General features: G+C 47.8%; 1 protein-coding gene across 1 annotated transcript in view; it reads left to right on the forward strand.

Annotated features, from left to right (window-relative positions):
* The window catches only part of DNAJC11 (DnaJ heat shock protein family (Hsp40) member C11), a 64,075-nt gene that overhangs the window by 16,914 nt on the left and 34,108 nt on the right, over positions 1-13,053 (forward strand). The window contains exons 2-3 of the mRNA XM_008265984.5: positions 4,977-5,106; positions 8,869-8,942. Of these exons, the coding sequence (XP_008264206.3) occupies positions 4,977-5,106; positions 8,869-8,942 (204 nt within the window). The remainder of the gene's footprint in view (positions 1-4,976; positions 5,107-8,868; positions 8,943-13,053) is intronic.

The following is a 13,053-nucleotide window of genomic DNA, read 5'->3' on the forward strand; positions in this document are numbered from 1 at the left end:
GACTTGGATTGAGCTCCTGGCTCCTGGCTCCTGGCTCCTGGCTCCAGCCCTGTGCCGAGCTCCAGCCATTGTGGGTATTTGGGGACTGTAACAGATGAGGGTGTGCTCCATCTGTCTCTCTCTCTGCCCTTGGGGTGGGGGAGAATATATGTGGCTATTCCGTGTGTGTGTGTACACAGATACCCTTTTTTGACAAGTTTTGACAGCTTTGCTGTTTATTTAATTTAAATATTCGAGAGGCAGAGAGAGTGAGCTCCCATCTGCTGGCTCACTCCCCAGATGCTGCCTTGTGTTTGAACAAGAAAGCTCGCACTGGGGCTGGGCTGGGGCCAAAGCCAGGAGCTGGGAGCTGAGCCCAGGTCCCCCAGGAACCCAGTTACCTGAGCCATCACCTCTGCCTCCCGGGGTCTGCAGCAGAGAAAGCTGAAATCGGGAGCTGGACCAGGAACGGAACCCAGCCACGCTGAGGTGGGACAAGGCATCCGAACTGGCGTCTCACCCTCTGGGCTAGATGTCTGTCCCATTTCTTGTGTGTGTTTATTTTATTATTTATATTATTTGAAAAGCAGTGAGACAGAGATAAAGGGAGCGTTCCTGTCCATTGCTGCACTCTCCAAGGTCCCACAACAGCCAAGATTTGCCAGGCTGAGACTAGAAGCCAGGAACTCAATCCAAGTCTCCCACGTAGGATACAAATACTGCTGCCTCCCTGGGTGGACATTAGCAGAAAGCTGGAATCGGACGTCCCAGCTGGCAACTTAACCGCTAGGCCAAGCACCCATCCCTATTTCTTGTTCTAAGTATTTATAGCTATAAATTTCCCCCTTAGCGCTTGTTTTCACTTTGTCCTGTAAAATTTTGATGTGTTTTTCATTGTTATTTGTCTCTAGGTATTTTCTAATACCTTTGGTGATTTCTTTGATTTGTTGCTTACTTAGAGTGTTGTTTAATTTCCACGCATGTGTGAATTTTCCAGTTTTTCTTCTGTTACCGATTTCTGACTTGATCCTGTTATGGTAGGAGAAGATACTTTGTATAATATCTGTCTTTTTAAATCTATTGAGGCTTAATGTGTGGCCTAACATTTAGTCTACCCAGTGAGAATATAATCAGACGATTGGGGTGATAGAACTTTTCAGACATAAAGCATGAGGCATCTCTTAATTTTGTTATAGAATTTTAGAAATAAGTATGTAGCTTTAGGTATCATTCTTAATGATATCTCATTACATTTTGAAATGATACCAGTATTTTTATGATAGTGAAAGAGGTTATCATTTATGAAATATCGAACTAGTGACCTTAACTATTCAGTTATGATGAAAGGCCCAATCTAACCTTTTATTGAATGTGATATTTATTAAAAATGAAGTTTCTCATTTCCATTACTTAATCAATAGCACATTATGCCATTTATTAATATAATTAAAGGAGGTCTTGCAGACTAGATCTTCTCTCCCTTGTCACCTAGTTTAATTTTAATAACCAGGAAATAGCTTTCTAACCTAGAGTTGGTCAAATCTGTCCAATCCTGTAACTTTTATGAGATATGAGAAAGAACGGTTAAATTGGCAGAAAGAAATAATGTGTAATGGCTACTTAGGAAACAACAAGCCCCTTCCATCATCATGTAATGTAAATCAATCAGGAGACATTCTATTTTCCCATTATTTTCCATTATTTATGTTTAAAACACTGGGGTTTGGTACAGGTGGTATATTGGTAAATGGGTAAGAAATGCATTTCGTAAATAACATTGACAGAAGAGAGCTTATGCAGGAGGAATAAGGAGACATCGGAGTGGAAGTCCTGAGGCCCGTCCCTTCCAGCAGCCCTGTGTTTGAACGAGAAAGCACGCACTGGGAAGCACCTGTCCCTCGGTGCGTAGCTGGGTGTGTTCCCGCCAGCACTGCCGCTCCCTGAATGGCCGTGCTCACCGTCCCTGCACCCAGGCAGTGCCTCCCGCACTGTTTCAGTCTCGGTGCTTGTGATGCCAAAAGGATATGGAAATTGAATTGTGACGATGATTACAGCAGAGCAGCTGTGTTCCCACTATGTTGCTAAGCACTTGTGTGTGTGCTTGCTGTCTCCTTTATGCCCCACGGTTACTGTGAAGGAGGTACTATTATCCATTGTTCAGATGAAACAAGAGGGTTTTTTATTATTAATTTATTTGAAAGCAGAGTTACAGAGCAAGAGGACACAGAGAGGTCTTCTATCCACTGGTTCACTCTCCAAGTGGCTGCATTGATCAGGGCAGGGCCAGGCTGAAGCCAGGCGCCAGGAGTCTCCCACGTGGGTACTTTCCCAGGCACATTAGCAGGGAGCCTGGATCAGAAGTGGAGCAGCCAGGGCTTGAACCAGCAACCATATGGGATGCTGCTGCTGCATTCCATCGTTTACCCCACTGTACCGCAGCGCTGGCCACAAAGTGAGGTATTTTTTTGTTTTTTTTTTTTTTTAAGATTTATTTAGGGGCTGGCGCTGTGGTGCAGAGGGTTGACGCCCTGGCCTGAAGTGCCGGCATCCCGTTGTGGGCGTCAGTTCAGGACCCAGCTGCTCCACTTCCTATCCAGCTCTCTGCTATGGCCTGGGAAAGCAGTAGAGGGTGGCCCAAGTCCTTGGGCCCCTTCACCTACGTGGGAGACCCAGAGGAGGCTCCTGGCTCCTGGCTTTGGATTGGCTCAGCTCTAGCCATTGCAGGCAATTGGGGAGTGAACCAGCAGATGGAAGATCTCTCTCTGCCTCTTCTCACTCTGTGTAACTCTGACTTTAAAATAAATAGATAAATCTTTTTTAAAAAAATTATTAATTTGAAAGAGTTACACAAAGAGAGAAGGAGAGGCAGAGAGAGAGAGCTTCCATCCGCTGGTTCACTCCCTAGATGGCCGCAACGGCTGGAGCTGAGCCAATCCAAAGTCAGGAGCCAGGAGCCTCCTCTGGGTCTTCCCACGTGGGTGCAGGGGCCCAAGGAACTGAACCATCCTCCACCGCTTTCCCAGGCCATAGCAGAGAGCTGGATTGGAAGTGGAGCTGCCGGAACTTGAACCAGCGCCCATATGGGATGTCGCCACTGCAGGTGGTGGCTTTTCCTGCTGCACCACAGCGCTGGCCCCGCCAAGTGAGATTTTCAAAGAGCTTCTGCTTGGCAGGGCTCCTGACTCCAGATTCCTACTAGTGCACGCTCTGGGAGGCAGTAGGTAGTTGAGTTCCTGCAGACCCAGTAGGAGACCTGTACTGAGTTCCCAGCTCTTAGCTTTGGTCTGGCCCAGCCCAGTAGCCATCTGGGGAAGTGAGTCACGGATGGATGATATCTCTCTGTCTCTCTCGTGTACGTGTGTACATTTCCCTCTCCCTCTCTCTCTCGTTCTCTGTCTGCCTTTCAAATAAGTAAACTACCGTTTGTAAGTTTTTGCTGCGTGTTGGGCCCTATGTGAGCGCTTTTTAGTTGCTGTTTCATTTCATTCTCACACCATCCCAGAGAGATACTAGCTCCGTTCTGTGGGGAGACCTCAAGGTCACAAAGCTCCTAAGGGCAGATCCCACACCCACCTGAGGCCTGCATCTCAGCCACCTGCACCGAAGGCTGGGGTGTTGTACACCTCCAAATAACCAGGTGGAGAGAAGGAGGCATTCAACTGTGGCGGTCCAGTGGTGTTGCTCCCAAGGCCACCCCAAAGAGAAGAGGGAAGGCAGAGAATCCGGGGCGGGGGGGGGGGGGGGACAGAGCCTGGTTCTCAGGGGCTAGGGATGCCGGATCAGCAAGATCTGTGACCTGGAGCAGGTGGTGGGGACCCTCAGGGAGCCCCTGACTGAAATGGCAGATACGCTCTGTCTGAACAGGCTCGCTTCTCTGACCGCGCATGTCAAGGCCAGGCCAAGCTGCGCTCTACTGCGGAACACAGGCACGCAAGTTCAGGCTGAGAGGGTGTCGCAGGTCCCCCGCCTGACCACCGGGCACGGAGGTGGGGAGCCGGCCTGGCCTGCCGCAGCCTCTCCTCAGACATGTGTGTCCTGTGCCGCGTCTCGTTCCCTGTCTTCAGAACTCCTCAGCTGGAACTCTGCGAAGCCGCTTGGATTTCCTGGTTTTCTAGCTCCTGAGTTAGTCTTGCAGAAGAGACGTACATTTATTTATGCCAACAATTCTTGCTGAACTACAGAAAAATTTTACCTTGTTGGTGAAAAGCTCACTAGTCCTGGGACTGAAAAATGGGAAGTTATAGAGAAATAAAGTGTAGCATAGCCTGCGCCCAGACTCGTGCCTCTGTGACCTCTGTCCTCGGGGAGCCACCTTCCAGGAGCTGACGCGTCCTCACCGGGGCCCTGGGACCATGCCTCTGCAGCCCACATGGCTGATCACGGGCCCTCCCTTCAGAGCAGCTGCTGGGGAGACTTGCCGGGTCTGTGTGCTGGGCTTTTTTGGAGGCGAGGTTGGGGAAGCAGTTTTGCCACTTGACACGCTGCCCTGTGGAACTGGAGGTTGCAGCAGAGATGTGTGAGGGTTTTGCAGGTTTCTGATTGTTTTTCAGGATCGATGTTTGTGGTGTCCCTTGTCCAAGGTGGATCGAATGGCTGTCATGCCGGTTGCACAGTTTCCTCCTTGCTGCCCATATTCCCTGTTGGGAGGGCCTTGCATTGTTTATGTCAGATAGCTGAAGTTAAAGGGTAAACCAGTCTGACAGTGTAGTTTCAGCTCAGGGCACGACGAGCCAGGATAGGTTCTCACGCTTCCATCCGATCCGGTAACAGCACTTGCGGCAGACTGGTCGCTGTTGTGCACATAACCGGTCACTTCATTAGCGATGGGAAAGAGGCCGCGTGAAGTTATAACATGACTGCATTGTGTCCCGGACGCAGACGGCAAACACGCCGCGATGTGGCTGGCAGGTCCCCTTCCCCAGGCTCCCCGGGCTGCTTTGGGTCCTGATCATGTGTGAGTAGCATCTTCGGTCCTAACTGCCTTTTTCCTTCTTTAGGCCTCTTCTGAAGAGCTGAAAGCTGCCTACCGGAGGCTGTGTATGCTTTACCATCCAGACAAGCACCGAGATCCAGAGCTCAAGTCGCAAGCAGAGCGGCTGTTTAACCTTGTCCACCAGGCCTATGAAGGTCAGGGGAGGGCTCGGCTTTGGAGGAACCCTTGTAGCAGATACTCGATTTTTAAGAGACTTGATTTGTAGAGAATAGAAAGAGAGAGTCCTTAGAGGCGTGTAGCAGAGCTGGTTAGGTCAGTGCTTTCTCCTGACGGGTCCTTTGAAAGGTAGTATTTTGCTTTGGAAATCAATATGTGTCCAGTAAGTAGAAAATGAGAGTCCTGTGACGGAATAGGCCAGGCCTGAACTGCAGGGGGACGCTCCGGTTTTAAATCGTTTACCAGTTTTCTTCTAAAGGTAAAAGGCTGATCGTTACAGCGGAGCTTTCTTTGTTCTCTTTTTTGTGAGAAGAAACAAAGACATTTTTTCATTCAAAAGTGATTTTTATTGGTTCTGTAGCATTCAATTAAAGAAAGGTTCTAACCAAAAAGAAAAAGAAATGATGTTAAGAATGTTAATAGGCGATAGAACCAAGTAATTGAAAATTGTATACTTAGGTATATCAGAAAGAAAATTTTGTGATATGTTTATAAAATAAATATAAAAGCCACTAGGGAGTGCAGTTTCTGCTTGTGATGATGACAAGGTCTAGAAATGGAGAATTAATGATGGTTATGCAGCATTGTGACTTTATTAATGCTACTGAGTTGTACACTTTGAAATGGTAAAATGGGCAAGTATTATATTATGTATATTTTACCACAGTTTCAAGAATAAAAATTAGAAATCTATTAAATCACTCTTAAAGTATTCATTCCAGAACCATTTGGTGATTTGTCCCTTAATTAGACCAAAAATTTTAAAATATCTTTCTTTTCAAATTATAGGAACTTCTTGCTGTAGACACACTAGTATATGATGTAGTTCATTTTATAGCTTTACCAAAAAGTTGGGTTTGAATGACCAGTAAAAGTCCATAGTATGTGAGAAATGTGAGCTGTCGTTGTAAGATTTAACTGTTCAGACCACTTATGTGCCCAAGTCTGTTTCTTTTATTGTAGTCTATCTGATTTTACTGTTATCCAAATAGCTCACTTGTATCATTTTGGAGATTCATGGAAGAGTCAGCAGGAAGCCTGACCACTGCCTGTAGGGGTGCAGCAGGGTGCTGGCCCTGGCTTGGCCTGCAGGGAGACGCACGTAAAGTGGAGAACAAATGACTCCTTGTTAAATCAGAGACTGACTCTGGCAGTTTGGCTTCCATGTTTCCCAGGGGTCAGCATTTCTTTCTTTCTTTCTTTCTTTCTTTCTTTCTTTCTTTCTCTCTTTCTCTCTTTCTCTCTTTCTCTCTTTCTCTCTTTCTCTCTTTCTCTCTTTCTCTCTTTCTCTCTTTCTCTCTCTCTCTTTCTCTCTTTCTCTCTCTTTCTCTCTCTTTCTCTCTCTTTCTCTCTCTTTCTCTCTCTTTCTCTCTCTTTCTCTCTCTTTCTCTCTCTCTTTCTCTCTCTCTCTCTTTCTCTCTTTCTCTCTTTCTCTCTTTCTCTCTCTCTCTCTCTCTTTCTCTCTCTCTCTCTTTCTCTCTCTTTCTCTCTTTCTCTCTCTCTTTCTCTCTCTTTCTTTCTCTCTTTCTCTCTCTTTCTTTCTCTCTCTCTCTCTCTCTCTCTCTCTCTTTCTTTCTCTCTCTCTTTCTCTTTCTCTCTCTCTCTTTCTCTCTAAGATTTATTTTTTTATTTGAAAGGTAGAGTTACAGAAAGAGATCTTCCATCTGCTGGTTCACTCTAAATGGCTGCAACAGCTAGGGCTGTGCCAGGCCAAAGCCAGGAGGCAGGAGCTTCTTCCAGGTTTTCCACATGGGTACAAGGGCTCAAGCACCTGGGCCATCCTCTGTTGCTTTCCTAGGCGCATTAGCAAGGAGCTGAATTGGAAGTGGAGCAGCCAGGACTCGAACTAGCACCCATATGGGATGCAGGTCCTGCAGGGTGTGGCTTAACCTGTGCCACAGCAACAGCCCCAGCATTTCTTGGTTCCCCATTAGATTTGAATATAGATGGAATCATTTACATCATTTTCTAATTAGACCTAAAAATGCCTGAGAACTCCCTGGGGAAGGGCAATGCCAGGGTGTGGAACAGAGCTTGGCGGAGTGGAGGAAGGAGACAGCGACGCCTGGGCTCCCTGACATTTGGTTTTTTTTTTTTTTTGACAGGCAGAGTGGACAGTGAGAGAGAGAGACAGAGAGAAAGGTCTTCCTTTGCCGTTGGTTCACCCTCCAATGGCCGCCGCGGCCGGCGCGCTGCGGCCGGCGCACCGCGCTGATCCGATGGCAGGAGCCAGGAGCCAGGTGCTTTTCCTGGTCTCCCATGGGGTGCAGGGCCCAAGCACCTGGGTCATCCTCCACTGCACTCCCTGGCCACAGCAGAGGGCTGGCCTGGAAGAGGGGCAACCGGGACAGAATCCGGCGCCCCGACCGGGACTAGAACCCGGTGTGCCGGCGCCGCTAGGCGTGACATTTGGTTTTGATTTGAATGCCCCTTGATACCTTGCCAGCCTTTCTGAGAGGTTTTTTTCTGATCTACTTTAGGACATGTGGCAACAATGTTGTGAGAGCTGTTTCTTAAATGATTTACAGATAGAAGTGTACCAGAAAAATGTACACAGGCTAAACTGTAAAGTGAATAATATTTTTATAATATCAAAACCTATCCTAGTTTTACGTTGAGCTTTAGGAACTAGAATGAACTTTAAAAAAAAAAAAAAAAAAAGATTATTTATTTGAAAGGCAGAGTTAGAGTAGAACTTATCCACTAGTTTATTCCCCAAATGGCTGCAACGGCCAGGACTGGGCCAGGCTGGAGACAGGAGCCTGGAACTCCTTCTGGGCCTTCCCTGTGGGTGGCAGGGTGCTGCTTTCCCGGGCACGATATCAGGGAGCTGGATCAGAAGTGGAGCAGCCAGGACTTGAACCAGTGCACATGAGATGCCAGCAGAGGCTTGACCCACTCTGCCACAATGCCAGCCCTTGGAATCAATTCTTTCAAACCAGTATGCTTCCTACAGGGTGGCAGAAAGTTACTCAACTGTTTTAAAAACAACTGGGATTTAGTGATTGAAGAGCCAGCGCAGCTTCTTTCAGATACGAAGCACTTGGCACGGGGAGACCCGACTTCTCTTGTTCGATCGGAAAACCAGTTACGGAAGATGCATAGAAATGAAGAAGGTCAGAGTTCTGGCCGTTGTGGCCATCTGGGGGAGTGAACCAGCAGGTGGAAGACCTCTCTCTCTGCCTTTGCCTCTCTGTAGCTCTTCCGTTCAAATAAACAAACAAATCTTTAAAAAAGAAAAGAAAAGGGCCAGTCCTTGTTGTGGCACAGCAGGTTAAGCCACTGCCTGTGATGCCAGCATCCTATATGAGCGCCAGTTCAAGTGCTGGCTATTCAACTTCCAATTCACTTCCTTGCTAATGTGTCTGGGAAAGCAGTGGAAGATGGCCCGAGTGCTTGGGCCCCTGCTACCTACGTGAGAGACCCAGATGGAGTTCTAGGCTTCGCCCTGGCCCAGTTCTGGCCATTATGGTCATTTGGGGAGTGATCCAGTGGATTGAAGATCTCTCTCTCTCCTTCCACCCTTCCCCTCTTTCTGTAACGCTGCCTTTCAAATAAATAATTCTTGAAGGAAAGAAAAGAGAGAAAGAAAAAATAAGTGAAAAGAAATGAAGAGATCTCTAGGAAGATTATGACTGGACAGGGAAGAGGTGGGCTTCCCTTCAAACACTGTTGTCGGTGCTTGCAGAGAACGGAGGTGGGCTTTGCACTTTGTGAACATGCTGGTTTTCTAATTGCAGTGCTTAGTGACCCGCAAACCCGGGCCATCTATGACATATATGGGAAGAAAGGACTGGAAATGGAAGGATGGGAGGTAAGAGAAACTGCACGTGAGATGTCCCAGAAAAGTCAGTCAGCTACAGCACAGCAGCCCGTGGGCATGGCCCTGAGACCACGTGACCATGTGAGACACATCAGTCCCCTTCCTCGCCTGGAAGTTTAGTTTCAGATGTTGAGCTTTAGACTTGGCTCTGACGCTTTGTAATTCTTTGAACTCCGGTGAGTCTGCCCGGCCTTTCTGTTTAACCTGTCATGGGAGAAGACAGAGGGGTGGACCCTACCACTGATTCTTAGCCCCAGGGGTGGGGGTGAGCATGACAGGTAGGCCCGGCGGATGATGGAGATGAGTTCTTCAAGGGTCCCTCCCGCCCCCTCCACAGCGAGGCCTCTCGCCCTGAGTTACTAGTGAGTCCCTGGGGAATGTTTCTGCTGGGAATGTGTTATTCGTGTGAGCGAGGTAGAAGTAGGGAAGACAGGAAAACCGCAAGGTGACAGTGACGTCCCTTCCCGTTGTGATACACCACTGTGTGTTAGAGCGTTGTCGGACACCGTGCGACAGAGCATACGGTGCTGTGAGAGAGGTGGCCCTCTGCCTCTGACGCTGGCAGAGCCTTGAGCAGGTCATCTGGCTGTGACGTGCTTCCACGGCGTTACTGAAAATGAAGACAGGAGGAGCGAGTGAGGAATGAAAGTGAAAATTAGCTGTAAACCTCTAGATTGCTGCAGGAGCATATCGGTGTTACTATTTAATTTCATTATAGAAGCTGGGTTCTGATGCTCAGAAAATTTAGGTAGACTAATAACATTGAATTAATTCTCATTGAGGTTTCGTTTTGTTTTTTATCATCATTGGGTAAGGTTCCCCTAGAAGTTTTTTAGGTGTCCAATCTTAAGCAGATGTGCCGGTCGTGGTTCTTGCATGAAAACCTTCCAAAGGCTTCAGGCAACAATGAGCTAACTGAGCCCCCGCCCCTCAGGCTCTGCTGAGGGTCCAGCTGTCCCAGTCCCACCTCTCCCTGCTGTGTTGCATCCAGCTCCTCACCCATCTGCATGTCCTGCCCGGCTGCAGTAGGCAGCTGGCCTGCGGTTTGTTGGGAGTAGCAGTGCCTCATGTCACGTGAGTTCATTGTAGCTAAGTGTTGAGCCTGAGAGCTTAGCTTTCTTTCATTCATTAAGGGAAATAAAATCCTTTTAAATTTACTAATTTCTCTTCACAAGTTAATACACCATTTTAAAGCTCCCTTGCTTTTTTAAGATGTAGGCTGGTTGCAGTTTTCCAAGGCAGCAGTCAGTGTTGCTGAAGGCTGTCAGTGCCCGTTACATAACCCCGTTTCAGAGTCGAGGTTTTTAGTACCCAGCAGCATTATCCCATCTCTACTGGAGCAGTGAGGTCTTCTGGAAAAACCATATTGCGTGGTTTCCTGCTGCCAAACCCTATCATCTCATTAGAAGAAAAGCAAAGCCACACATTCAGTAGTGATTAAAAAAAAAAATGTGTGTGTGTATATATATATATATAGAGAGAGAGAGAGAGAGAGAGAGAGAGAGAGAGAGAGAGAGGCAGGCAGTCCCAGGTGGTGAGTGGGTAAACTTTATATTCATAATTTTTCATAATGTAAAGAAATAAAGTTCTCATGGTTCAGAATTGGCTCTTCTTTTCCCCCATATTGATAATAACCTTTCACTGCAGGCTAAAAATGCCTCAAGAAGACTATACAAAGATGCCTCCCTAGACATTTGTTCAGACATATCATGCTTAAGATAGAGTAGGAAGATTGAACCCGTCATTCCTGCTGCAAAGGAGAAGTCTGAGTGAGCTCCAGCCATTGTGTGGGTCCTGCAGCGGGACGGAGTTTCCCAACCGTGGTAGTCGCCTTCGCTCTGGGGAGGAGGCCGTTGCTGGTTCCCGGTTGTTGAAGGGGTCCATTTGCCACCTGTTTATTAGGCTGACCACCCGGGCAGCGAGTGAAGGGTGGAGGGCAGGGTTCGTGTCTTGAGGGTCTGCGATGCCTCTAGTCAAGGGTCTCAGGGCTCCCAGGCATGGAGGTCACCCCCCAGGGCAGCAGGGTGTCCACTCCCATTTTCTTGGTGGACCTTGGAGATGATGTTGGGGCTTCTTTAGATTGCATCGCATCCACTTCAGTCACTGGGTAAGTTTTCACTCCTTTTATTTTGAAACTTCAAGAAACGTTGTTGCTCTCCAGCAGAATTCTAAAGGAATGAGATGTAATCATTCTCACCCTGAAGCATCAGCCATTTTAGCTCCTGGAGTTAGTTGTACTTGCACAGAAGTCCCCATCAAATTAGCCTTTTCCTCAGAATGGCGCGAATCCAGCTTTGAGCTGGGGGGGGATTGACAGTGCTGACTCTGGTGATGGATGGCCAGTGAGTGGAGACCATGCAACTCAGATCCCCTGCAGATACCACTTTGCGGTTCTGAGTTATTGAGAGTTGCATCTTTGGCCCGGGTCACCCACAGTGCAGTCCTTCACGTGAGCCATGTTTCACTCTTCCCTGGCTCTGACCTCAGTCTCACCACGTCTGAGAAAGTCAGTCTCTGTTACAGACTGATGTAGCCAAGCTCACGAGAGACTAGGAAAGGCTTAGAACCGTCACAGAGCAGAGTAGACTCAATGCTAAGTGCAGCGTGGTGCCTTGGGTTGGATCTTGGCACAGAAAAGGGTGTTAGTGAGAAAGCTGGTGGAATCCAAAACTGCACATAGTTAACAGAGCCGATACTAATGTTGGTTCCTTAGATTTGACAAATGTTCCAAGGTTGTGTGAGGCGTCAACCTTGGAAACTGGACAGAGAATACACCAGAACTTAGTATACTGTCTTTCAACTTTTGTAAAGTTCTAAACAATTTTATAAAAATATTCCAAAATAAAAAGTTGAGTAGTTAGAATCATAGCGTTTTTAGGTCTCTGACATGTTAGGAATTGGGTGGCTTAAACCCCCTCGTTACAGTCCTAGAGGGTGCCGGGCCTGCCCGCGTCTCCGGGAGGCCACAGTTCACACTGGAGCTGGGACCTAGGTTTCTGTCGTCTCTGCTTGTGCCCTCTCGCTGCCAGAGATCTCAATCCACCTTCTGTGTTCAGTCTTCTGGTAGAGTAGGGATCCACCCAGCTGGTGAGTGGAACAGGTGAACAGGCACCTGAGTATTTCCTGGGCAGTGCAGGATGCACTCTGCTCATGAGAGCCTGGCACTTGTGTAGTAGTTCCCAAGAAAAATGCAGTTTTGAGTGCCGTAGTCCTGAGTGCTTCTCTCTGAGGGCTGCTGAGATGGGAAGAGTTTGGTGTCACAGTTGGCTTGATCCTGTTGCACTCTGCAGCACCGTGATTCCGGGCAGGGAAGGGTAGAGGTCATCGTGGGTGGCAGGGGCCAGTGGGGACTGAGAAGCAGACATGCCCAGCACAGCTCTTCCCTCTAGGGGGCCGCCCACACTTTGGCTTGGCAGTTAGCTGAGCTGCCGCACCAGCTGTTTGCAGAACTTGAATCAGGTGTGACCAGAGGTGGAGTGGTCTACTATCCTCTGGAGCTCATCACAGGGTAGCGCAGAGAGAGTAGCTTGCTGCTATAATTCCATCCACAAAGGTTGAATAGCCAGAATTCCCGAAAACAAATCTCTTCCTGCTATAGCGTCCTTGGAGCCTGACACTTCTAGGTTTTTTATTTTCTGTAGGGTTCAAATCCAAAATTCTAATTCCTACAACCTTACAAATTGGTTTATGGGAAAATGGTAATGTATGAGATCTGTTTTTGTCACCGGTGTGTTTTCTGATCTGCATTTTTAAAGCCAGCATCCTGTTGAGTACAGAACTCAAGTATGAAATCCCCTCGCCCGGGCTAGAACCACCGACTGCTCTGGGCTGTCTGTGTAGCCCTCAGCATCTCACTGCCAGACCCTCCTATCCCTGGCGATGGGTCGTCCACTGGTCACAGACTCCACAGTCACAGGTCCACTGGATCAGATTTAAAGTCATGAATGATTCTCAAGTATTTTAAATCATTTGAGGGGGGATAGGGTTCTTAAAAGTTAAATCAGATAGTTTACCTACAATGTCCTGAAGCTCTTATTTTCATTTTCTTATGAAGGGAGAGGCTGACCAGAGACAGAACGTAATGGAAACTTTGCAGAACTGA

This window comes from Oryctolagus cuniculus, chromosome 7 (assembly GCF_051225735.1).
Source record: "Oryctolagus cuniculus isolate XC-2025 breed Fujian yellow rabbit chromosome 7, ASM5122573v1, whole genome shotgun sequence".
In the NCBI taxonomy this organism is placed as follows: Eukaryota; Metazoa; Chordata; class Mammalia; order Lagomorpha; family Leporidae; genus Oryctolagus; species Oryctolagus cuniculus.